This window comes from Bufo gargarizans, chromosome 7 (genome assembly GCF_014858855.1).
Source record: "Bufo gargarizans isolate SCDJY-AF-19 chromosome 7, ASM1485885v1, whole genome shotgun sequence".
Lineage (NCBI taxonomy): Eukaryota > Metazoa > Chordata > Amphibia > Anura > Bufonidae > Bufo > Bufo gargarizans.
The window spans coordinates 183,175,217-183,203,159 of NC_058086.1; the positions used below are offsets into that span (position 1 = coordinate 183,175,217).

General features: G+C 45.1%; 1 protein-coding gene across 1 annotated transcript; it reads left to right on the forward strand.

The window, feature by feature from the left end:
- CHDH (choline dehydrogenase) lies at nt 1-27,942 on the forward strand. Its single transcript, XM_044301157.1, has 8 exons — nt 1-108; nt 3,763-4,531; nt 4,610-4,761; nt 9,889-10,018; nt 13,285-13,419; nt 14,707-14,849; nt 25,141-25,243; nt 26,262-27,942. Exons 2-8 carry the CDS (start codon nt 3,778-3,780, stop codon nt 26,678-26,680), a joined length of 1,836 nt encoding a protein of 611 aa, XP_044157092.1. The 5' UTR covers nt 1-108; nt 3,763-3,777; the 3' UTR covers nt 26,681-27,942.
- The last annotated feature ends 1 nt before the right edge of the window (nt 27,943 follows it).

A 27,943-nucleotide genomic window follows, 5' to 3' on the forward strand; every position in this document is an offset into this window, starting at 1 on the left:
TTTATCCTGGCACAGAAAGTGCAGGGAGCTTCAGTCTTTCCCAATATTCACTGTTTGCACGATCGTCAACTCTGTGCCGTGTCCCAGCGTTGAGAAAACCCTCGCAAGGTAAGTGACTACCATATAGTGCACTATTATAAAGAATATTTATAAGGGGATATCTCATCCTGAAATGACCCCTGTAATATTGTACACACCGCGCAGATACTGACACGTAACACACAGCAGTGCGTTGTGTAATCCTACATTTCAGCAATATGTCTATTGTAATAGTAAAACACGTAGGAGGTATTATAAAGTCTGTAAAACGTGACAGCGAAGAAAAACAGATGTAGAAGAGAAATCTAGCAGGCAGGTCGGCGCTCTAGGCATAAACCCAAAAAACGCTACGAATATAGAAGATGTGCCAGTAATGTACTCTGTTCAAAGCGGACACCTATATACCGTAATAAAACATGGAAGGAAAATAATAGTGAACCTAAAATCAGGAAGAAAAGAAAAAAACAAGAAAATGAAAAGCTATATGCTGATAACCCTAATACAAAGTACTCCTAGTAAAATGGTGCTCGGTTTGTTAACACCAGGCCAAAAAACTGTAGGGTCGCAGTGCATTTCTGTATGAATTTATTACTGGGATGTCCGGTAATAAATCTGACGTTAGTAATGGAATAACGTCTGCTATAAGAAATCTGAAGTTGTGGATATTGAACCCAAATTTTCAATGTTCATTAACGGGGGTCGCCAATTACAAGTTTGCGCCTAATACGCATTGCTACACTTCCAGAATAGATACCCGAAGTCTGGTTGCGCTGAGGCTGTATTGGCCAGGGGTGGACTGCCCATAGACCCTACAGGGAAACTTCCCGGTGGGCCGATGCCCAGGGGGCCACCTGATTCCTCCTCACAGCCGCCAGTGGCTGTTTTTGGGGATGTATTTTGTGATGGACTGTGGTTTTTGGCTCTGTTGCGATGGTATAATGTGCCGCAATATGGTATTCCTGGCCCTGCCGACTTGTCTTGGCCTTGGCCCTACTACAAAATAGGGCCACTTTTATTTATTTTCCAGAGCCACTTTAAGTTCCCAGTCCGTCCTTGGTATTGGCTAAATGGTTGCCCTCCAGTGATACTGAAAAACACAAACGCCAATAGCGTCTAGACGTAATGGACTGGATTTACAGTCTCTGTGCTAAAAATCTGTCTAAAAATCTGACCCAGTATAATGCATTTAGGGTTTCTACACTTTTCTGACATTCTTGTCAAGAGGCAGGGCTTCATAGGAAAGGAGGGGTGGATTGTGGTGCAATTCTGACACAAAAATCCGTCTCAAAGTAGTTGCTATAGGGTCTGTCCCTGCACCAGATTTATCATCCAGCCTGAGCCCCTGTGATGGATCCGGTCTAAACTTCTGCCCTCTGCAGGATGAGTAAATCTGGGCCAGTGTCCTATTGGAACGTCCAAGTGTCTGATGATAGCATTGTACATTTTCTGATAAGTGCTGGCCTTGGGGCAGGAGGTTAGCGCATGCGCGTGAAGCACCTGCCAGATGATCAGTATTCGCTGGAAACCTTTAAAATAGTGGCGCATGCGCAGGGGTGGTATGTTGGGATCCTTTGCCCCACAGTAAAAGGCATGAGTCACGTGCCCCAGCGCAAGCATTTGGATGCATAAATAGATATATATTTTATATGTTCCCAATTTCAACAGTAAACATTACTGACATTTATCTGTAGTGTTTTTTTTTTTTTGTTTGTTTTTTCATTTTATGCCTACAGTGCCGACTTACCTGCTAGATTTTTTTTTTTCCCCTGAAGATGCTGGGACTCGGCAAATCATTTCCCGAGACCTAGCTGGAGTGAGCTGTCTACATTTGTTTTTAGATGTAGCAGCGCTGTGTTTGTCATTGTACTTTTGCATTGTTTATGCACCATAATATAGGTTTTACATGCAGTTAAACAAGACAAATGACGAATTCAGCCCTGGTATGTCTAATATGTACTAAAGGCTTAGATTTACATTCAAAACACATTTGTTTGGCAATAAGTGCGGTAAGTGTGTGCACAGGAGCTTACCATTTGCAAATATTTATTTTCCTCTCAAAACCCTGAAGCCTAGAATAATGGCATCCTGCAAATAAAATAATTGGGCTCCTGGATTGGACTGTGAACATCTAACAAATCCTATATTTTCTAAGTGCTGTATTTTCTGCGGGGGATCCGGTGTATAGGGCAAGCTCCTCAAGGTGCTGTAACTAGAAAAGCGGACATTGTAACACTATGCAAATATTTTTGTGTAAGGGAAATGTTATGATCCGCAATAGAGGAACTAGGAAGAGCCGGCTTAGGATTACAAGGTAGATGAATACCCTGTAGGGCAAACGTAGCCTCTTGTATGTCTGATACAAGCCATAAATAACTTTATGATTCCGTCCAATTAGAAGCAACTATCACCCAAGGCTATGGCTACATGGTAACAATAAAGTTGCAACATTTCATTTATTGTATATAAATGTTGTTGCAATGGGACATGCGACGCGACAGTCGTAAAAAAAAATCCAGCCAAGTCGGATGTTGGCGGATACTGCTTGGTGATGCTGCGGATAGTGTTTGTGATGGTTTCCTTGAGTTCATCCAGGGGATGGGGATGGTTAGTAGACACAGATAAAAATCGCATGTGGCCAACTCTGGGGAAACATGGTGGCCATAACCCCTTGCTCACAGTTCGCTCCTCCGTAAACAGTTCATAAACCCATTCCAGTGAGATCCATGAGGGGCGGCATGTTGCCCCATCTTATTGGAAAAAGCAGGACATTTTTTTTCTCCTGCAGCATCACTGCTGAAGAGCTGCCAGCAGTATCCGCCAACGTGCCCAAAGGCATAGACCTTAACGGGGACCACTTTCAGCATCTTTTGTGACTTATGGGTAATTAAAAAATATATATAAAAAATCCACTTGCTCGTTCATCTTGTCATACTATTACTACTTTTTCGTGGGCCAACCTGTATGAAATCAGCAGATGTATGCGAGCATGAATGTGCTGATACCAATACATAATGGTATTGAATATTTGATTACTTATAGTGGGGACACCGCCTATAACTACAGCCATGTAAACAAGCCTTTAGAGCTCCAACGGATCAGATTTTTCAGGGTCCTCAGTCAGTCTAGATCAGTAATTGCTAACCTCCGGTACTCCAGCTGTGGTGAAACTACGACCCCCAGCCTACTCTATTTATTTCTGTGGAGTTCTGAGAACAGCCAAGCAAGGGGGCATCTTGGGAGTTGTAGTTTTACCACAGCTGGAGTGCCGGAGGTTAGCCATCACAGGTCTAGATGGACAATATCCTCAAAGTACCATATTACAACTAGTGATCTCTGATATATTGCAGTCAGGGAGTATATTAATTCCTATCCTCTCCCATCTGGTTCCTACCGAATGTGTGGAGTCAGGTGGAAGGAGATATGACTACAGAATCACGACAAGCTGAGCTTGTTTGTAGTCTGTTACTATAGAGACGCATAAGTCTGCATACGAGCAGTAGACACAAACAGATTTTAGATTATTGAACAGAACCTATTACCATGTAGCATCATGTTTCATTTTAGATCCATTGGGAAAATGTAAAAAATTGGTTGCGAAGGTAGATATTGCCTTTAACACGCAGCGTACATTTATGAACTTGATACATACAGGTCTTTTTTTGACCTATAGAAATAACTATATTAAATGTTGATTTCCTATAACTGTCATGTAACATTTTCCAGCTAAAATTCAAGAGAATGGCTCAAATTTTTAAAGTCCTTAAAGTAACCTCCCGGCATTTGTCTATCAGAAGTCGAAGTTCAAACCATTTCCCTGATTTACATAAGGCACGACACTTGACTGGGCCTAAATCACATCTGTCAAGTATCAGTCTGTTCTCCACTCATCAGTCGAGTAATGTGGACTCCTTTAGTTACATTATAGTCGGGGCTGGTTCTGCAGGTTGTGTGTTGGCCAACCGGCTGTCTGAGAACCATGATGAGACTGTGCTGGTATTGGAAGCAGGACCAAAGGATCTCCTTTTTGGCTGCAAGAGATTATCATGGAAGATTCACATGCCAGCCGCCTTGATGTACAACTTATGTGACGATAAATACAACTGGTATTATCATACCGTACCACAAAGGCACATGGATGACAGGATTATGTACTGGCCTAGAGGTAGAGTTTGGGGTGGGTCTTCCTCTTTGAATGCAATGGTGTATGTTCGAGGACATGCAGAGGACTACAATCGATGGCACGCACAAGGTGCCACTGGTTGGGATTATAGCCATTGTTTGCCATATTTTAAGAAAGCCCAGACTCATGAACTAGGTCCTGATCTATACAGAGGAGGCAGCGGCCCACTACATGTCTCAAGAGGGAAGACAAACCATGTCCTTCATCAGGCATTCATCAAAGCTGGTCAGGAAGCAGGATACCCATTCACTGAGGACATGAATGGCTACCAGCAAGAAGGAGTGGGATGGATGGATATGACTATAAACCGAGGTAAGAGATTACACCAAAGACATCACTAATGCTTGCTCTGCATCATCTGTAGACATTCATGACTTTCTTCTCATTGAGGTCAGAGATGGAGCACGGCTAGTGCCTATCTACGTCCAGCAATGGATCGCAAGAATGTGGCTGTCCGTGAGAAGACTCTGGTCACTAAAATACTTTTCAAAGGAATGAAAGCAACTGGAGTGGAGTATGTCCAAAATGGACAAAAGAAAAAGGTAAATTTACTACTGAAAATAAACTTTAAGTGATGGTGGTGTAGTCACTCTGATGAACACAAAGTAGTCTAGTCACTGGGGGTGGTATACGAAACAAAAAGGGCCACAATTTTGTTACAGATTTGCTAAAACCATGGAGTGTGCTTTGGTCACTTTCCTACCTTAACGTAGTGAAATGTTCTAGTTGCACCAAATTTGTTACACCGTGTGCCAGTTTGATTTATTTGGCACAGTTTGTGCCATTTTTGCAACCTAATCTTAAGACACTGAGTAATACCCTCTAGTATGTTCATAGGCTTGGAAAAATGAACTAGAGCAGAATTTATCAAACTCAGAGGATGTCAGTCATTCATTAGTAGATAGAGAAGGGCTATGGTTCACGAATGAGCCATGCTTGGAGTAACACTATGGACTCAGTAGGAGCTCATGTCAGTCAAACTACAGACCCATCTGTGACAGCGCTGTTTTAGGGTTCTAGCCCCTCACAATACAAAGTTGATATATAAGTAGGAATAGGCGAATAGATTCATGCGATTTATCTCCTCAACCAGATTTCTTCACCTGCAAGGGGCTGTCCTTACTGCTCAAGAGTCTCCCCTTGCCGCTTGATTGACAAGACTGGACACCTCGCCCAATTCTGGTGAGAGGAGATTCTTCAGCAGTGGGGACGGCCCCTCACATGTGAAGAACTCTGGCTCAATTTGCTCATCCCTATATATAAGGCATCTCATTCAGCCAACAGTACCTGGCTCTGAACATATGAGAGGGCAAGAACCTACAAAGAGTGGCATCTACAGATCAGCTTTGGTTTGGCTGATGTGAGCTAATTTACTTTTTTTTTTTTACTACAAAGCATTATCTGAAAATAATTATCTGTACACCAATAAGTCTCTTCAGTGAGAGCCATTATTCCCCACCAGAGATGACACAGTAAAAGGTAATTCACATACAGCAGATGCTACATACTTCCAGTTTAGATATACTGTACTCTTAAAAAACAAAAATTCTGCAAAAACAAAAATTCAACCCCTCCCGACCCCCTTTCCCATCTACAAGCCGGAGACCTCCAGAAGTAGAGCAGGACAGCCAGGAAGTTGTGTTTTGACCAACAATCCAGCTAGCTGTACTGGAATGGTTGACTTGCTCTTCAACATCATCTCAAGTGACAACAGATACACACAGCCAGGAATCGGTGGGTTCCTCTGACACCACACATAGTTGGCATAGCCCAGGAACTGCTCTGCTCCGGTTTTCAGCGACGATGAGCTTTGTGAAGAGAGTCAGCAGTTACAGGCCAGCCCAGACTTGGAGGAGAGGTCAGCTGCGGACTCCTTTAGGTGTGCAACTACCTATGATGACACTCGAGTGGGAGCACATGTTGCGAGAGGTCAGTGACGTGCACAGGAGATAGGTGAGGGTGACACAAGTGACGAGCAAACATATGAAGATGATGATGTAGCCAATTGCAAGTATGGGTCGGGTGAAGAGGGAGCATCTTCATTATAAGGGGACAAGGGTGGGAGATCTGGGCCAAACGCTGGAGGAGTACACCGTCGGCTATTTGGGAGACTACCTGTGAGGAACCCACTAGCAGTGCATGGGTTCATAAAAGCAGCAGCAGGCAGGCATCATGCAGTGGTGGCCGTAAACTGCTATATTCGACAGTGTGGGAATTTTTAATCAAGTCACTGGGGGATTTTAGAGTGGCAGGATGTGTGGGCAGAAGGTGAGGCGGGCCAGGTTGTTTATGTTGGCACAATGGCCCTCCATCAACTCATGAAGCATCACCATAAAGTGACGTGGGAAAACTGGGCCACTCATTTAGTGTTACAGCCTGATACAGCAACCGCTGCATCTTTTACCCGCCTGCACCCCATCTCAAACAGTGAGGCTCATCAATGTCAGCAGAAGGAAGCTTTTGTCCCTTCCCATCAACTTCAATGTCGTCTATTGCTCCAGATGCTCCTCCTCGTCACTTGTTTCGGCAGAAATCGATCACTGAGGCAATTGCAAAAAGACAACAGTATGCATGCACTCATCCAACGGTGCAGAAGTTGAATGTGCACCTGGCCAAATTGCTGGTACTACAGTCCCTCCCTTTCCATGTAGTTGAGTTTTATACATAACTAGGTGGTTTATCAGCCCAAGTGACAGGAGGAGCAGGAAGAGCTGGAGGGCGATGACGCAAATAACCCAGACAGACCATGGCAGTATGCAGTAGAGATGGAGGCAGGGAAGCCCTCTGAGTCCCTTGTGCAAATGGCCAGCTGTATGCTTTCTTGTTTGTGTAGTGACAGCGGTATTGTCAGGATTAGGCAGAGGGATGACCACTGGCTATCCACATTGTTAGACGCTAACTTCTGGTCAAAAAGTTGGGGCATTTTTAGACCTGAGAGGGATGCAAAAATTGACTACTATAGAGACCTGCTGTCTACTTGGTTGGTCGCTGTCTACGAGCACCATTGCCCATCCTCAGGAAAGTCTTACCGGGGGACCCTCTGCGCTCATGCTCCACTGCCATGAATGGTGTGTGGGGAGGGGGGGAGGCCAGGAGCAGTATCAGCTCCTTAAGCATCAACTTAACTCTGGAGTCTCTGATGAGAAGTTTTCTTCAGCAGGACATGCAGCAGAACCTCAACCAGTAGGTGGTGGCATATTTGGAGTGCACCCTGTCACCCATGATCCAAGATCCCCTGGACTACTGGGCATGCAAACTTGAAGTGTGGCCTCAACTGACTGAGTTTGCATGCTTTCCTGCCTGGCCAGTAGTGTTGGTATCAGCTGCAGGGGGCATAGTTACCCCATAAAAAAACTCTCCTTTCCTCCCAAAATATTGAGAGACTAACCTTCAAGGGGTATTCCCATCACATATAATGGGGGCATATCGCTAGGATATGCCCCCATTGTCTGATGGGTGCGGGTCCCACCTCTGGGACCCGCACCTAAATGAGAACAGAGCCGGGAGAGCTCTGGCTGGAGGACCCCGGGGTCCGTACACCACCAAGCGCTGCTCCCATAGAAGTGAATGGGAGTGCACCGCGCGGCCCCTGCTCCCATTTATTTCTATGGGGCAGACAGAAATAGCCGAGCCAGCGCTCAGCTAATTTCGGCAGCCCCATAGAAATGAATGGAGGGCGGCTGCACATGCGCAGTGTGCCCTCTGTTCATTTCCTCGCTCCGTTCTCATTGTAGGTGCGGATCCCAGAGGTGGGATCCGTGCCTATCAGACAATGGGGGCATATCCTAGCGATATGCCCCCATTGTCTGAGATGGCAAAACCCCTTTAATAAAGATGAATCAGGCCTGGATCAACCAGGATTTCCAGACACCGGTGACTGATGCAACAGAATAGATCATTCTGCCAGTAATGAGGACACTGTAATGTGCTGCCACACCACAATATTTTTCACAATGGGCCGTGGCTGCCGTGTGGCTGCCACCAGCCTGCAGCCTCTACTTCTATTCCTGCAAAGGAGCTTCTTGGCCTACTGATATGTTCATGTTACATTTTTACAAGGATATGCATGCCACTGGTCCTTGCTATCACACTGCTGTTTTTGGGTTCTGCTACCCTGATCTACCACCATCTTGTGCTGTATGCTACTGCTGCTGCCGCCACGCTCCCCACTCTGTCTTGGGAAAAAAAGGGGGTTAGTCAGCACCTCCCAGTGCGCAGGTGCACGCTGCCATGGCAAAGACCTAGAGGAAAAAAAGAGACAATGCAGCAGCACTCTGCAAATCAGACAAAGTACAACAATGCTTACAAAAATTATGGTGCTAATACTACGCTTATTTATAAAAGCGAGATGCTTGGACAATGCATTTTGTACAAAACCATCTAAGCCCGTCTGCCGAACGTCAAGGCGATCTCTGTTAGACGGGTCCTAACACTAAATACTACCTGTTATGCGCCATAATGACCGCCATAAAATTCAGGGAGTGTTGGACCCACATGCATGTTGGATCCACTCTGCCTTTTTCCATTTTTTGTGCCAAAATGGCCTTTATTATAAGGGATGCAGGTACCAACATGCATGCTGAGCCCATGTTGGTACCTGCATCCCTTATAATTGAGGCCATTTTGGCACAAAAAATGGAAAAAGGCAGAGTGGATCCAACATGCATGTGGGTCCAACACTCCCTGAATTTTATGGCGGTCATTATGGCGCATAACAGGTAGTATTTAGTGTTAGGACCCGTCTAACAGAGATCGCCTTGACGTTCGGCAGACGGGCTTAGATGGTTTTGTACAAAATGCATTGTCCAAGCATCTCGCTTTTATAAATAAGCGTAGTATTAGCACCATAATTTTTGTAAGCATTGTTGTATTTTCTGATTTTCAGAGTGCTGCTGCATTGTCTCTTTTTTTCCACTCTGTCTTGGGGCCACTGTTGTCATTGTTACTGCTGCTGCTGCCACTCTCCTCACTCTTTCTTGGGGCCACTGTTGTCATTGTTACTGCTGGTGCTGCTGCTGCCACCCTCCCCTTTCTATCATGAGGCCCCTATTGTCAGTGTTACTTCCACTGCTGCTGCTGCCACCCTCCCCGCTGTCATGGGGCCAATGTTGTCACTATTACTGTCACTGCTGCTGCTGCCACCCTCCCCACTCTGTCATGGGGCCACTACTATTATTGGTATACTGCACAGTTATGTACAAGGCGATAAATTGTAGCAGAGTCTGTAGTTCAGCAGTCTACTACGCTCTCCCTGCAGTCTCCTTACAGTATAACTTTCAAGCCCTCACACTGAGATTTAGCCACCTAGTGGGAAGAATATGATTAGGCAGATTGGGCTGGGAACACGAGATTTAAAGTAATTTGTGACAAATTAATTTGAAACTAATCAAATTTCTTGGCGAACTTCGGCGAAGCTGCCTAATCGAACTTCTAGTTGCAATTTCAAATCAGTCTGGTAAATCTGAATCCCCAGCACCTGCTTACACTGCACTACTTTGGGGTCTCTTTGAAACCAGTATACCAAATTCCTTAATATTATATCAACAAACCAGAGGCAACCAGAACGTCAAACTGCTTTTCTGTTGTTTTATTTTATTTATTTTTTAATCTGATGCATATGATTTATTAATTGGTCCTGAATTTTGACCCCTGAAACTGTCACGTTCCAGGCATTTGCCAGCAAAGAAGTGATCCTAAGTGGTGGGGCTATAAACTCCCCCCAACTTCTCATGCTGTCTGGAATTGGAAATGCCACAGACCTCACAAAATTAGGAATCCCTGTGATCGCTCACCTGCCAGGTACAGTTTATGTCTTCAGACTTAGTGTCAGTATTATTATTGTATACTTTAAATGGCTGTGTACAGTATATGCACTACATTAATCTAACCTGCTAAAGCTAATTCTGCTGGCAAATAAATGGCCCGAACAATTCTCCTATACAGTTTTTTCAGGGGTGGACCGGGAACTTAAAGTGGCCCTGGAAAAAAAAACTAGAAGTGGCCCCATGTTGTAGGTGGGGCAAAACAAGTAGCCAGAGACAGCAGAAGTAGGTGAGGCTAACAGTACTGTAGTATAGCTCCAAATACACCCCAGGAAAACCAAATACCACAGTGCAGCCCAAAATACCACCCAAGCAGAACCAAGTACACCAGTGCAACATAAAATATCACTCCAGCAGAACTAAGTACACCAGTGCAGCATAAAATACCGCTCTAGCAGAACCAAGTACACCAGTGCAACATAAAATTCCACTCCAGCAGAACCAGGTACACCAGTGCAGCATAAAATACCAGTGCAACATAAAATACCACTCCAGCAGAACCAAGTACACCAGTGCGACATAAAATACCACTCCAGCAGAACCAAGTACACCAGTGCGACATAAAATACCACTCCAGCAGAACCAAGTACACCAGTGCAGCATAAAATACCAGTGCAACATAAAATACCACTCCAGCAGAACCAAGTACACCAGTGCGACATAAAATACCACTCCAGCAGAACCAAGTACACCAGTGCAACATAAAATACCACTCCAGCAGAACCAAGTACACCAGTGCAGCATAAAATACCAGTGCAACATAAAATACCACTCCAGCAGAACCAAGCACACCAGTGCGACATAAAATACCACTCCAGCAGAACCAAGTACACCAGTGCAGCATAAAATACCAGTGCAACATAAAATACCACTCCAGCAGAACCAAGTACACCAGTGCGACATAAAATACCACTCCAGCAGAACCAAGTACACCAGTGCAGCATAAAATACCAGTGCAGCATAAAATTCCACTCCAGCAGAACCAGGTACACCAGTGCAGCATAAAATACCACTCCAGCAGAACCAAGTACGACAGTTCAGCATAAAATACCACCCCTGCTGCAGTATTCAACTATATAACCTTCCTGAGGATGGCAATACAGTTGAATTTAGGAAGGCACCTGCGGCCAACGGCCAGGTACATACAGAGTAGGTACCTGATTCTCCTAGCATTAATGCATCAGGTTTTGTATGTACCCTGATAGCAGCCATGAGGACAGCTCAGATGGCTTCCTGTGTATCGGCCCACTAGGAAATTTCCCTGTAGGGTATGTGACCAGCCTACCCCAAAGTATTTTCCAGGGTTTGATCGTCTCTAGATGACAAATACAGTTACAAGAAAAAGTATGTGAACCCTTTGGAATGATATTTGGATTGGATTGGATTGGATTTCTGCACAAATTGGTCATAAAATGTGATCTGATCTTCATCTAAGTCACAACAATAGACAATCACAGTCTGCTTAAACTAATAACACACAAAGAATTAAATGTTACCATGTTTTTATTGAACACACCTGGTAAACATTCACAGTGCAGGTGGAAAAAGTATGTGAACCCCTAGACTAATGACATCACCAAGAGCTAATTGGAGTGAGGTGTCAGCCAACTGGAGTCCAATCAATGAGATGAGATGAGATTGGAGCTGTTGGTTACATCTGCCCTGCCCTATAAAAAACACACACCAGTTCTGGGTTTGCTTTTCGCACAAAATAACTCTCAGAAGACCTAAGATTAAGAATTGTTGACTTGCATAAAGCTGGAAAGGGTTATAAAAGTATCTCCAAAAGCCTTGCTGTTCACCAGTCCACGGTAAGACAAATTGTCTATAAATGGAGAAAGTCCAGCACTGCTGCTACTCTCCCTAGGAGTGGCCGTCCTGTAAAGATGACTGCAAGAGCACAGCGCAGACTGCTCAATGAGGTGAAGAAGAATCCTAGAGTGTCAGCTAAAGACTTACAAAAGTCTCTGGCATATGCTAACATCCCTGTTAACGAATCTACGATACGTAAAACACTAAACAAGAATGGATTTCATGGGAGGATACCACAGAGGAAGCCACTGCTGTCCAAAAAATAAAATAAAAATTGCTGCACGTTTACAGTTTGCACAAGAGCACCTGGATGTTCCACAGCAGTACTGGCAAAATATTATGTGGACAAATGAAACCAAAATTGAGTTGCTTGGAAGAAACAGACAACACTATGTGTGGAGAAAAAGAGGCACAGCACACCAACATCAAAACCTCATCCCAACTGTGAAGTATGGTGGTGGGGGCATCATGGCTTGGGGCTGTTTTGCTGTGTCAGGGCCTGGACGGATTGCTATCATCGAAGGAAAAAGGAATTCCCAAGTTTATCAAGACATTTTGCAGGAGAACTTAAGGCCATCTGTCCACCAGCTGAAGCTCAACAGAAGATGGGTGTTGCAACAGGACAACGACCCAAAGCATAGAAGTAAATCAACAACAGATTGGCTTAAACAGAAGAAAATACGCCTCCTGGAGTGGCCCAGTCAGAGTCCTGACCTCAACCCGATTGAGATGCTGTGGCATGACCTCAAGAAAGCGATTCACACCAGACATCCCAAGAATATTGCTGAACTGAAACAGTTCTGTAAAGAGTAATGGTCAAGAATTACTCCTGACCGTTGTGCACGTCTGATCTGCAACTACAGGAAACATTTGGTTGAAGTTATTGCTGCCAAAGGAGGTTCAATCAGTTATTAAATCCAAGGGTTCACATACTTTTTCCACCTGCACTGTGAATGTTTACATGGTGTGTTCAATAAAAACATGGTAACATTTAATTCTTTGTGTGTTATTAGTTTAAGCAGACGGTGATTGTCTATTGTTGTGACTTAGATGAAGATCAGATCACATTTTATGATCAATTTGTGCAGAAATCCATATCATTCCAAAGGGTTCACATACTTTTTCTTGCTACTGTAGGTGATGGCCATTGTTATGGTTCCCATAAAGGTGGTCAGCTTTACACAGACCAGCACATACATTCTTACAGGAGATAATCACCACAGTGGCAGCCATTTATCCCTTCTCCTAAGAAAACAACGCACATTGAGCATATCCAAGCATGTGTATTTATGGAGGTGTAGGGCAGGACAGCCTATCTTACCATACATATAGTAGCTATCTGTGCAGGAACCAGATTGAGGCGCATAATAAGCCATTGGTGGAGCTACCAAAATTACCTTTGATGGTGCTTAATACTTGTTATCACTGTAGGAGTGGGACAGAATCTCCAGGATCACCTCGAGGTTTATATCCAGCAGATGTGCACCAAGCCCGTTACCCTGTACAGAGCACAGAAGCCACTCAGGATGCTTAAGATCGGCATAGAATGGATGTTGAAGTTTACGGGTAAGTATGTAGTATATGCAGTGTACGCTGTATGGACAGTGAAGTAGCTGGTAGAAAGTATTTTTCTTCATAGGAACTACTGGGCACAACAACAAGGACAGCGGGGCCGTTTACTAGTGAATATAAGGCCACTAACCTATTTATAGGCTGGCATTTCTGTTTCAGCAGTCATCTCATGATCATCACAAGCAAGATTACAATGAATAATAACACCTAAATAGATACAGACAGAATAGATAGAGAGATGGATGTGAGAGAGATGGGTAGATAGATAATAATGAGATGGATGGACAGATGCTGTATTTTTTAGACTGGAAGTAGTCATTAGCGTTCTGACTATAAGGCCTCATGCACACGACCGTTGTGTGCATCCGTGTCCGTTGTTCCGTTGTTCCGTTTTCCGTGATTTTCTGCAGACCCATTGACTTTCAATGGGTCAGTTGAAAACTCAGAAAATGCACCGTTTGTCATCCGCCTCCATGATCCGTGTTTCCTGTCCGTCAAAAAAATATGACGGCACCTGAGGGGTTAATTGTGCGGATCACAGCCCCCTGTAAGAGATCGGATGCTGCCAGGCAGCAGGGGGCAGTCATGTACATAGTTCTTAGTATATTCTTACTTGAAGCGTCCCCATCACTATGGGAACGCCTCTGTGTTAGAATATACTGTCGGATCTGAGTTTTCACGATGGGAAAACTCAGCTCTGAAAAAGCTTTTATGCAGACGGATCTTCGGATCCGTCTGTGCTAAAGTAGCCTACTGACACGGACCACGGACCGTCAAAAAAATAGGACAGGTCATTTTTTTTGGACTGACAGGAAACACGGATCACGGACGCGGATGACAAACAGTGCATTTTCCGAGTTTTCAACGGACCCATTGAAAGTCAATGGGTCCGCAGAAAATCACGGAAAACGGAACAACGGACACGGATGCACACACCGGTCGTGTGCATGAGGCCTTATAGTCTGAAAAATACAGTAGATACCATTTGCAATAGCTGATATCACAGCTTGTCTACTCCCTCCTAATCTGCACAGGTCACAGAGGACGCCTAGAAAACTCTCCCATAGAAGTCATTGAGGTCCCCTCCTGGCCATTGTGTCTATGGACCATGTGGCTGCTGTAAAGCATATCTTTAGATGCTGTTATTAACAACTCAAGCAAGATGGCCACCCCATAATCCTGTACAGAGAAAATAAAACGTATAAAAAGCTATACGTTTTTGGCTTTAAAAACGTAATATTTAGAAGAACTTAATTTCTCTTTATGTTCACTGGTCACCAGGTTATGGGGCTACGGCACACCTAGAGTCTGGTGGATTCATCCGAAGTTCCCCTGGCATTGAGCACCCGGACATCCAGTTCCACTTTCTTCCTTCACAGGTCATAGATCATGGAAGAGTGAGTCCAGACAGAGAGGCCTATCAGGTGAGGCGGACACAACATGGCTTGTTCTTATGGGTGGACATTAAATCTCACACATTATAATTTCATCTATTGGTACTGTATATGCTGGACAAAACATTTCATTACATTTCCTTAGGTAACACTATGACAGTGTGTTTTATTCAACATCATAATTCATATCTGATGCCTCCAGTTCTGGTCCCCTAGATTAGCATCTGGGAACAAGTGCTGTGTGCTAAGCAATGATTAGATCAACTTTTCCCTACCATACTAATAGTATGGCGCCAGAAGTAGGGGTTTTAGAAGGAAGGTGGTACCTGCACAGCAGTTACCGTATTTTTCGCCCTATAAGACGCACTTTTCCCCGCCCAAAAGTGGGAGGAAAATGGCAGTGCGTCTTATGGGGCGAAGGCTGCCATTTTTACACTGATACACCGCTGACCGCAAGCTGCACTGCGTGGCCGGTGTGTGTATTTGTATTTGGGGGCCGGCTTTTAGTTTTGTAATGGCAGCGGGGCCCGATGCAGTCACTGTATTCTATTGCACCGGGCCCCGCTCACTGTACTAATGGTATCTACTGTAACTGCAGGCAGGCAATGGTTAACTATAGATATGTTCGATCCAGCACTGAGCAGCCTGTACTTACGATTATAGCAGGCTGGAGGCTGGGCGGGCACTGGCAGCGTAACTTCCTACATCACGTACCTGCTCCGCCCACTTTATAATGAAGCAGGCGGCGCAGGCACATGGCGTAGGAAGTTACGCTGCCAGTGCCCACCCAGCCTCCAGCCTGCTATAATCGTAAGTACAGGCTGCTCAGTGCTGGATCGAACATATCTATAGTTAACCATTGCCTGCCTGCAGTTACAGTAGATACCATTAGTACAGTGAGCGGGGCCCGGTGCAATAACTGCATTGGGCCCCCGCTGCCATTTAAAAACTAGTGTAGATGCCAGCCCACACCCCCTGTATTGGGGGTCATTCACAGTGGCTGACACTGTTATGGGGGGGGAAAAGGTAGGAGGCCACAGCAGCATATCCACGAAATCCTCTTTATTCAAACGAGCGCCTCACGACAAGGCATAAAATTAACAGCGACGTTTCGGCTATGACTAGCCTTTATCAAGCATGTATAACAATTAAAATCACTGCATATAAATACCCATATTAGATACGCCCACAATACTGCTCAACCAGTGAAATCCAGAGACTGCAGGTAACACCCACCCATCGCTAGATGTCATCCAAATTACTCACATAGATCAGCTGACTAGAATCCCATATTCACCTGTGGGGAATTGTGTCATCCATTTCTCCTTACAGGTGATGGCGTTACGTCGTCCATAATGCGCATGTTGTTTATCTCCATCGCGTCATCAAACCGCGTCAACTGCAGAGCGCCGTTGAGCGCGTGATGTGTACGCCAGAGGGCAGCTCTCCGCTCCGCCTATTCGCATTGATGAGCGTCATCAAACGGCGGCCCGCTCGCGTCATCGGAAGCGGCCAGCTATGCATCATCAATACGGGCGGCTGGAAAGACGTCATCAAGCGGCGCCATGCTTACGGACCAAAGTCGCGTCGCATAGCGATGCGAAAAACAGACATGCGCACAAACGATCAACGAAACAACAGCTGGGCAAAACCCACACGTCAAAACAAATACTGTATGGAGTGACAAACACAGTGACACATAACCCCATACATTCTGACAAATAATACAGTAAATAGGGTCCACATTGTGAATGCAAAGGTCAGGAGTGAGTGGCATGTGGGCCCAATGGTTATGGGGCCCCCATGCCAACCAGGCCGTCCCTTAAAGAAAACAAATAGGTGGGTGTATTGGGCAATCAATTATATGGTAATGCAGTAAAAAATATACAACATTAAAATACAAGACAATACAACACAAGAGAGATCAACGTATGCCTGCCACATTGAATTCTAAATTCAACCCAAAGGGTTGTAAAGACTTCAATGTGTAGATCCACTTGAGCTCCTTCTTCCTTAATATTGCGTCCTTATCTCCTCCTCTCCGCAAAGGTCCCACACTATCTATAACTCGAAAACGAAGTTGGTTGACCGAATGCCCTGCATCTACAAAGTGCTTTGCGACAGGTTTATCCATGTTTTTGTTACGTATGGTACTCTTATGCTTATTAATACGCTCCCTAACCTCCATGGTAGTCTCACCCACGTAGGTGAGGCTGCAGGGACACTGGATGGCATATATCACATCACGTGACCTACACGTATAATAACCATTGATTTTATATTTCTTGCCACTATATGGATGGAAAAAATGGTCCCCCTTGAGAACATTCCCACAATTGCAGCATGATAGACATGGATACGTCCCATTTTTGCGGGGAGCAAGTAATTTTTGTTTCACTGTCACATCGCATATATCTGTTTTGACCAGCCTATCACGTAGGCTAGGATTCCGCCTGTATGCCATCATCGGTTGGGAATTGAATTATTTTATCTCTGGCAACCCCCGCTGGAGTATATGCCATTCCTTTCTAAGGACGTGGGCAATATCACCACTATCCCGACCGAAGATGGACACAAACGGAATCCTAGCCTCGGATGGAGTTCTCACTGTTTTCTGTAGTGCAGTGCGTCTGTCAACCAACTTCGCCTTCTTTTTAGTCCTATCAAGTAAAGATTTTGGATAACGGGGTTATCCAAAATCTTTACTTGATAGGACTAAAAAGAAGGCGAAGTTGGTTGACAGACGCACTGCACTACAGAAAACAGTGAGAACTCCATCCGAGGCTAGGATTCCGTTTGTGTCCATCTTCGGTCGGGATAGTGGTGATATTGCCCACGTCCTTAGAAAGGAATGGCATATACTCCAGCGGGGGTTGCCAGAGATAAAATAATTCAATTCCCAACCGATGATGGCATACAGGCGGAATCCTAGCCTACGTGATAGGCTGGTCAAAACAGATATATGCGATGTGACAGTGAAACAAAAATTACTTGCTCCCCGCAAAAATGGGACGTATCCATGTCTATCATGCTGCAATTGTGGGAATGTTCTCAAGGGGGACCATTTTTTCCATCCATATAGTGGCAAGAAATATAAAATCAATGGTTATTATACGTGTAGGTCACGTGATGTGATATATGCCATCCAGTGTCCCTGCAGCCTCACCTACGTGGGTGAGACTACCATGGAGGTTAGGGAGCGTATTAATAAGCATAAGAGTACCATACGTAACAAAAACATGGATAAACCTGTCGCAAAGCACTTTGTAGATGCAGGGCATTCGGTCAACCAACTTCGTTTTCGAGTTATAGATAGTGTGGGACCTTTGCGGAGAGGAGGAGATAAGGACGCAATATTAAGGAAGAAGGAGCTCAAGTGGATCTACACATTGAAGTCTTTACAACCCTTTGGGTTGAATTTAGAATTCAATGTGGCAGGCATACGTTGATCTCTCTTGTGTTGTATTGTCTTGTATTTTAATGTTGTATATTTTTTACTGCATTACCATATAATTGATTGCCCAATACACCCACCTATTTGTTTTCTTTAAGGGACGGCCTGGTTGGCATGGGGGCCCCATAACCATTGGGCCCACATGCCACTCACTCCTGACCTTTGCATTCACAATGTGGACCCTATTTACTGTATTATTTGTCAGAATGTATGGGGTTATGTGTCACTGTGTTTGTCACTCCATACAGTATTTGTTTTGACGTGTGGGTTTTGCCCAGCTGTTGTTTCGTTGATCGTTTGTGCGCATGTCTGTTTTTCGCATCGCTATGCGACGCGACTTTGGTCCGTAAGCATGGCGCCGCTTGATGACGTCTTTCCAGCCGCCCGCATTGATGATGCATAACTGGCCGCTTCCGATGACGCGAGCGGGCCGCCGTTTGATGACGCTCATCAATGCGAATAGGCGGAGTGGAGAGCTGCCCTCTGACGTGCACATCACGCGCTTAACGGCGCTCTACAGTTGATGCGGTTTGATGACGCGATGGAGATAAACAACATGCGCATTATGGACGACGTAACGCCATCACCTGTGGGGAGAAATGGATGACACAATTCCCCACAGGTGAATATGGGATTCTAGTCAGCTGATCTATGTGAGTAATTTGGATGACATCTAGCGATGGGTGGGTGTTACCTGCAGTCTCTGGATTTCACTGGTTGAGCAGTATTGTGGGCGTATCTAATATGGGTATTTATATGCAGTGATTTTAATTGTTATACATGCTTGATAAAGGCTAGTCATAGCCGAAACGTCGCTGTTAATTTTATGCCTTGTCGTGAGGCGCTCGTTTGAATAAAGAGGATTTCGTGGATATGCTGCTGTGGCCTCCTACCTTTTCTATATACCTTTGGATCACGTTGGATCTGTGACCCCTTGCCCAGCTATTGCAAGACCACTAGATCGCCCTTTACAAGCCGTCTGCTGTGCTGCTCCTGACCCAATTTTCTTCACTGTTATGGGGGGGATCTGTGGATGTCAAATGGCATAAGATGCTATTTATCTGTCATCCACAGATGCCCCCATAACAGTGCCATCCACAGACGCCCCAATAACAGTGTCAGCCACAGACCCCCATAACAATGCCATCTACAGACCCCCGTAACAGTGCCACCCACAGACCCCCGTAACAGTGCCACCCACAGACCCCCATAACAGTGCCACCCACAGACCCCCATAATAGTGTCATTCACAGTCTACTATTAGTTCAAAGCCCACCAAAAGCACAAGGTTAAAAAAATTTTTTTTTCTTATTTTCCTCCTCAAAAACCTAGGTGCGTCTTATGGGCCGGTGCGTCTTATAGGGCGAAAAATACGGTACTTCAGGTTTTCTGTCTGCTCATCACCAGTCCTAACCTAATCCTATGTACTATTCTCTTTTGACAGACAAAATTTTAAAACCTACCTCAGTTTAAAAAAATAAAAGTTGCGTAATGGCTGTGCTTCTTTGTACAATCATAACTGCGGAGGAACAGGTCTTTTTTTGTGCTTACCTAACGTCTCTTTCTGCTATATTATTCCCTGTTCCAGCTAGATACATTTCACTCAGAAGCAGGGGCGTATCCCTTCTGTGAAATCTGCCAGCACTTTACTGTTGTGTCGTCCTTTCCCTTACTTTCCACTATGTTTGTTTTGAGCTCTGGAACTCACAGAACAGATTAGTGTGATCTCCCTCTTCTTACAGACACACAAGACGCTTCTATAATCTTCAGAAGCCGTGTAAAAGCAGTTTATCAGGCTCGGGATGTCAGCTAGCTCTGACATGCCGTCTTCTGTGTCTCTGTTCCTAGGGATGGATCTTGCCTGACAACAGGCAGTGGACTGTAAAATAGGTGGAAGTGAGACCCCTAGTGGCCATGAAGTGATTAAAATTTTTTATATTTACACCATTCTCTATTAAATGAAATTGTAACTCTTTAAGGGTATATTCACCACGGAATCTGTGGCAGAAATCTGAGGCTATCCCTCAGATTTCTGCTGCAGTTCTGCATTTTGCACGCTACTGATCTGCAAGTAGAATTAGCCCCATTCAATGTCCATTCTTGACGTGGGTTTTAAAATCTGCGCTGAAGTGATCCACGACAGTATGATTTCCTATTGAGAAAAATGAGAAGCGGATTCTGTGTTTAAAACCCACTTTGTGCACAAGCCCTTAAAAGGGTTTACCGCGATTTTAACACTGATGGCCTATCCACAGGTTAGGTTATCAGCGTTAAAATCTCAAAAAAAAACTTTTAAGGGCTTGTTCACCAGTAAGTCATCAGTATCTGATCAGGAGGGGGGGGTCCAACACCCGGGAACCTCTGCCGATCAGCTGTTTGAGAAGGTTCCTGTGGGCACAGCGGCCTTCTCGGAGGTTACCAAGCACAGCGCCGTACATAGTGATGAACGTGTCATCACTGGCTTAGGAAAAGCAGAGAGAAGGCCGTGGCAGTACTGCGAGCGCCGCTGCCTTCTCAAACAGCTGATCGGCTGAAGATCCCGGGTGCCGGACCCCCACCGATCAGATACTGATGACCTATCCTTAGGATAGGTCATCAGTAGTGATGAGCGAACTTGTGTTTTAAGTTCGGCGTCTAAAGTTCGAGTTCAGGTTATCGAAGTATCCCGTTGTGGATTCTAAACTCCGTTATGGTCCATGGTAGCGGAATCCATGACGGGATACTTCGATAACCCGAACCCGAACTTTAGACGCCGAACTTAAAACACAAGTTCGCTCAACACTAGTCATCAGTATTAAAATCTTGGAAAACCTGGTTAAGTGTGTTAGATAGATATTTTCAAGGGAGTTCAAGGTGTGTGTTGAACACTAATTGCTAAAAAAAAAAACCTTTTTATTTCACTTTATTTAAAATTTGCTTCAAAAGCTGAGATTTACCCCATTGTTTGTCAGTTGGTATTGAAAGGGTGTTTCTGAGATTTCAGACTCAAATTTCACAAATGAGTTCAGTAGATTCCAGGCATTTATCCAGAAAGCTGTTGAAAAAAGTTAAAGGGAAAGTGTCCTCCTTCTGAAGCCAGGGATGGGCTCTGTCATGAGGGTTTATTCAATTATTGTAAAATCTACAGTGATGAGGGAACGACTCCAACAACAGTTACTGTTCTTAGCGGACCGCCTCTTGACTATAAACGTCTTGGCGGTTTGCACTTATCTCTGCAAGGATGTTCCTGAGCATCCTTTCAGAGATGGCAGCTGCACACTAGATGTGCATCATTGACAGGTGGGCTCCCCATAGAGAATGCAGGAACATATTTTTTATTTTTTTGCTCGGAACTCCCATAGCAGTGAGTGGAGAACACGCTGTGCATGCGCAGTGTGCTGTCCTTCACCGATCAGCAGTGATACGTTCTCCGTGATGGTCTGTCCTGAGGATAGGCCATCAATTAAAAAATCCTAGACAACCCCTTTAAATAAAAATGACCCAAAAACAAAGCCCCATATACCACCAAGAAAGGTGCAAAAATACTTACATAACCAAACGAAAGGGGGGGGGGGGGGGGGGTTGAGTTATGGCTTTCAAAGATGCACGTGCTAAAAAAAACCTGCAAATGTGTCTGGTCAGGAAGAACTGCACTTAGCGCTCACAGGGGACAGCAAAACCCAGATCCTCCTCCTGACGAGTGTCTCCCAGCGTCGGATCATTAGCATAAGCGCCCACTAAGATCTACCTCCAGGTCTCATAGAAGATCTCTGTCACAACTCTATCTGAAGTCAGGCAGGGAAGGTATTCGAATAATAATAAAAAAAAAAATTATACTTACCATCCCGAGCTCCCCTCCATTCCAGCACCAGCACTCCTTCCTCCCTACTGAGTTTTGTTCTCCTGAGAGCAGCAGTGACCGCTGAGGCCAGCAACTGGCTGCAGCAGTCACGTGTGGTGCATGGGCAAGTCATGGCTGCAGCCATGGGGAAAATCAGAGCAGCAGCTGTGCAAGGACAGGGTCGGGAAGTTGAGTGTAAGTTTTTGGGGAAAAACAATAACCCTTTAAAGGGTATATCTACACAGTATGGAAATTGCGTATATTCCATCGTATTTGTGGAGGGAAAACTCGCATCAGAATACAGTAAAGTTGATGGGACCTGTGGGGTGGGTTTTGGAAGTCCGCATTTCAGTTTGTCATTCAGTTTGAATTCAAAGGCAAAATACAGAAGTTCAGGTAAGTTAAAAAACACGGTCTCCAGCCGTAGCAGTCCTGTGGAAACACTTCTCTGGTCTCCAACTATGGATGGCTGCAGCAGTGATGTATGACGGCACATCATCACCGGATGTACGGTAGCTGATGGAGGACTAGAGTAATGTTGCTACGTGGAGGTCATTTATGAACAGCTATACAGCACTTTTGTGGCGTATATCTGGGGCAGAGTCTGTTGCACGCCATGTTACGGCAGAATCAGCGACTTCTTCCCCACTCACGCCAGGTCTAAAAAAGGGGGCATGGTGGGGAAGTGGAGGGGTCGGCAGACTCGTCTCATTCATTATCATGGTCTAAATGTAAGACAGCAAGGAAGAGGTCTTACATTTACAATCGGCTGTCACCTCTACACCGGTAATCCAGCGCAGGGGCTTACTAAGACCGGCGACTAAAACGCTCAAGTGCAGAGTGGCCCTGTCGCAACCGCGCCGTAACGTTGTACCCGTAAGGAAGAGCCTATTGTAATGTTTAAGTTAACCTTGTAATGAAGTCATGTCACAACAAAATGCAGTGCAGTCTGCAGGCGTCATGTTACAGAGCAGGAGGAGCCGAGCAGAGTGACATATAGTTTTATGGGAAAATATTCAGTAAAACTTGTAATTTATGCATTTATATCTTTGCTTTGTCTAAGAGCTATCGGTACAGGGAGGAGGTGCTATCAGTGACTGACAGCCATCTCTGTATACACACTAACGGTACTTTCACACTAGCATTAAAGTTTTCCGGTATTGAGTTCCGTCACAGGGGCTCAATACCAGAAAAAAACGCTTCAGTTTTATCCTAATGCATTCTGAATGGAAAGCAATCTGTTCAGGATGCATCAGTTCAGTCGCTCTTACAGTATTTGGCCGGAGAAAATACCGCAGCATGCTGCAGTATTTTTTCCGGCCAAAATTCTGGAACACTTGCCGGAATGCCTTAAAATCGGATCCATTACCAAGTATTCCGGAAAACCGGATCCGATTTCTGAGTCTGCGCATGCGCAGACCTTTAAAAGTTTGAAAAAAATTAATATTGGATCCGTTTTTCCGGATGACACCGGTTAGACAGATCCGGTATTTCAATGCATTTGTCCGTTTGCATACGGATTTCCATATCATATAACGCAAGTGTGAAAGTAGCCTAACGCCTGTATCACACTGGGTGATATTTCGGCATGGGGACGAATAATGGCACCTCCCCCGTGTACAGCTATCAGTGACTGCCACTATCCAGATTACACACTTACCCAGAGAATGCTATCACTGATAACACCTCCCCCATATACAACCATCAGTGACTGACAGCTATCTCTGTATACACACTTACACAGGGAATGCTATCAATCACTGATAACACCTCCCCCATATACAGCTATCAGTGACTGACAGCTATCTCTGTATACACACTTACACAGGGAATGCTATCAATCACTGATAACACCTCCCCCATATACAGCTATCAGTGACTGACAGCCATCTCTGTATACACACTTACACAGATAATGCTATCAATCACTGATAACACCTCCCCCATATACAGCTATCAGTGACTGACAGCTATCTCTGTATACACACTTAGGGCTCGTTCACACGAACGTGTGCTGCCCGTTGCCGTATTGTGGACCGCATTTGCGAATCCGCAATACACTGGCACCGCTCTGTGTGCATTCCGCATCACGGATACGGACCCATTCACTTCAACGGGTCCGCAAATCTGGAGATGCAGAACGGAAGCACGGAACGGAACACTACAGAGTGCTTTCTGGTGTTCCGTTCCGTGCCTCCGCACTGCAAAAAGATAGAACATGCTCTATCTTTTTGCAGAACGGAGGGATCGCAGACCCATTCAAGTGAATGGGTCCACGATCCCCATGTGGCTGGGCCACGGTCCACAGCACGGGCTTCACACGGTCGTGTGAACGAGCCCTTACACAGAGAATGCTATCAATCATTGATAACACCTCCCTGTGTACAACTGTCAGTGACTGATAGATATCTCTGTATACACACTTACACAGGGAATGCTATCACTGATAACACCTCCTCTGTGTACAACTAACGTCAGAAAAAGCATATAAATGTATAAATTATAATTATACGTTTTTCTGAATCTTTTCCCACAAAACTATACATTTATCTGCTCAGCTCCTCCTGCTCTATAACACGCTGCCCGCAGATTGCACTGCGTTTGAGGTGATGGGTGCTCTTTAAAGAGATGACTGCAGATCTGGAATGTGATTACAGTGTGTTTTCCACTTGAGGTGGTTGTTAGTATTTATGAGATGTGGAATTATAATTAATGACAGATGAGTCAGGATCTGCATTCTATAACATGCCATTACATAGAGAGATGACTCTGACAACTTGATTGTTCATAGGTAATTGGATGGCAAGAAGAGAATCGTTATTTAAAGTAACTGTCTATAAAATGTCTCTAAATACCTGCAGCTGTCACATTCCCAGCTGTATCCCAATATACCCAAATGTTAGCATCATACATATGGTAATGGGGAAGATTGTTAAGCAGGAAATCTGTACCCGAAGACGTTGGGTGAGGGTGAGGGTGGGGGCAATAAATGTGATTTAACCCATTGTGACCAAGTTCTCGTTTGTGTTCTGCATATTGTTTGACAGGTTCACGTTGGAACCATGAGAGGAACGAGCACTGGGTGGTTAACACTTCGGAGCGCTGATCCCAGTGTCCATCCATTCATCAACCCAAATTACCTTTCAACAGGTGAGTAACTATCAAAGATTTTATCATTTATCAGATTTGAAGAGGTTTAAAAGGGTTGTTGTTGTTTTGGACTTGATGGAAGCCTCCATTGAAATTAAAGGGTTTCTGTCAGGAGAAATAACGGTATGTAGCTGACTGATATTAGCGATGTGCAGTACATAACAGTGCGCTTTATAAATCCCTGCCTGCCGCCGTTCTCGTAAAATGAAGACTTTTAAAATATGCTAATGAGCCTCTAGGTCAGGGATGCTCAACCTGCGGCTCTCCAGCTGTTGTAAAACTACAACTCCCACCATGCCCTGCTGTAGGCTGATAGCTGTCCAGGCATGCTGGGAGTTGTAGTTTTTCAATAGCTGGAGGGCCACAGGTTGAGCATCTCTGCTCTAGGTGCTATTAAGGCATTGCTTCAGCCCCTAGAGCAGTGATGGCGAACCTATGGCACGGGTGCCAGAGGCGGCACTCAGAGCCCTCTCTGTGGGCACCCGCACCCTGGAAAAAGTCTATCCTGTGATGTCCCGTTTAGTATTTGGCGCAGGTGCAGTGAATGAAGGACGCGCTCCTGCTGCTGGCTTCCTCACTGCGCCTGCGCCGAAGGAAGCAAGCCGGCAGCAGGAGCGCGTCCTTCACTCACTGCACCTGCGCCGAACACTAAACGAGACGGCGCAGGCGCGGGATTTACGGGACGATGAGTAGAACTCTAAAATCAATCAACTAGACCTGGGCGTGCCAAAGGGTGCGTAGACCGAGCCTCTAGGTGCTGAAGCAACGTCCTAATAGCACCTAGAGCCTCATTAGCATATTATAAAAGTCTTTATTTTAAGAGATCGGCGGCAGGCAGGGAGTTATAAAGCGCACTGTTATGTACTGCTGACCTCAGCACATCGCTAATATCAGTCAGCTACATACCGTTATTTCTCATGACAGAAACCCTTTAAGCTGAACCCTCGGGGATCGGCTTTTGTATTTCTCTGCAATTTCTCTAATGATGGAGTAATGATGGGATTTTATATCTTGACAGAAAAGGACGTAGCAGATTTCCGTCAGTGCGTGAAGTTGTCCAGGGAGATTTTTGCCCAAAAAGCTTTTGATGAATTCCGGGGACCTGAGGTCTTACCGGGTCCTAGCGTTCAGACAGACAAAGAAATTGACGCCTTTATCAGGCAGAAGTCGGACACCGCTTACCACCCTTCCTGCACCTGTAAAATGGGACAGCCGACTGACACCACAGCTGTGGTTAATCCTGACACAGAGGTCATAGGGGTGGAAAATCTGAGGGTTGTCGATGCATCCATCATGCCGAGTATCGTAAGTGGCAATTTAAATGCCCCTACGATTATGCTGGCAGAGAAGGCGGCTGATATCATTAAAGGAGTTCCTTCACTTGCAGAAAATAATATTCCAGTCTACAAGCCCAAAAGTCTCGAAACCCAAAGATAATCCATTCCCTTTACACAGGCGCAATGTCATCTTGATTCACCAAGAACTACTTGTTCTGCCCACCCAGGGGAACCTAAACATAGTCCCGTAATTATATTTTTCTTAGAGACATGTCAGTTTTAGTAAATCATTTTATCCACGTGAAATGACAGATCTGGAGCATTCATTCTTAGGACTCTCTGTTGTGCCATTCCTCTATTATTCCTACTACAAGTTTATGAATATATGTAAAAGCTGGGTGTTCTATTGATTGAGGGGGGGGGTCTCTGCACAGTCGGACACTGTCTAATCCAGGGATGGCCAACCTGAGGCTCTCCAGATGTTGCAAAACTACAACTCCCAGCATACCCAGACTGCTAACAGCTATCAGCCTACAGCAAGGCATGGTGGGAATTGTAGTTTTACAACAGCTGGAGAGCCACAGGTTGGCCATGCCTGGTCTAATCAGTGCTGCCAGTGGCAGATTGCGCAGGGACCCCCACCCCGCCCCAACTGGTAACATTATACACAGTATATTCCTAAATGTCTGAACAATAAAGGAATGGCGCATCACGAGTCTTAAGAATAGATGCTCCACAATTGTCATTTCACGTGGATTCGATTATTTACTAAAACAGACGTGTCAGGAGAGGCGAGAGGTTCTCATTAATGGAAAAGAAATTGATTTGAAACTGAAAGAGCAGCTGCATTTAACCTGAGGAAACATTAGGATATAATGTTACGAGAAATCGCTTTTAAGGGCTCATGCACACGAACGTGTGCCGGCCAGTCCTGTATTGCAGCCCGCAAACCTATTCACTTCAATGAGTCTGCAATCCAGAAGGTGCGTTGCAGAACGAAGGCACAGAAGCACTATGGGGTGTTCTATTTTTTGGCAGTGCGGATGGATCACGGACCCATTCAGGATGAATGGGTCTGCATCCGTCTGTGAAAACCGCACAGATGTTGCTCATGCCTTGGGGACCGCAAATTGCACGGAACGGGCAGAACACCTTTGTGTGCATGAGGCCTAAGGCTGAGTTCACACTTCAGTTATTTGGTTAGTGTTTTCCATCAGTTATTTGGAGCCAAAACCAGGTGCGGGTTAGAAACACAGAACAGGAGGAAATGTTTTCATTATACGTTATCCCTGTGTTGGCTTCACTACTGGTTTTGGCTCACAATAAGGGTCCATTCACACGTCCGCATCTGTTACGCAATTTGGCGGAACAGGTGCGGACCCATTCATTCTCAAAAGGGCCGGAATGTGCTGTCCGCATCCGC

What these genes read in the sequence shown, in the direction of transcription:
- CHDH (XM_044301157.1), top strand. Translation starts at nt 3,778, where the DNA reads ATGGCTCAAATTTTTAAAGTCCTTAAAGTAACCTCCCGGCATTTGTCT. An exon ending in GGATATGACTATAAACCGAG is followed by an intron (nt 4,532 to 4,609) that starts GTAAGAGATTAC and finishes CTTCTCATTGAG; the next exon opens with GTCAGAGATGGAGCACGGCT. An exon ending in TGTGATCGCTCACCTGCCAG is followed by an intron (nt 10,019 to 13,284) that starts GTACAGTTTATG and finishes TTATCACTGTAG; the next exon opens with GAGTGGGACAGAATCTCCAG.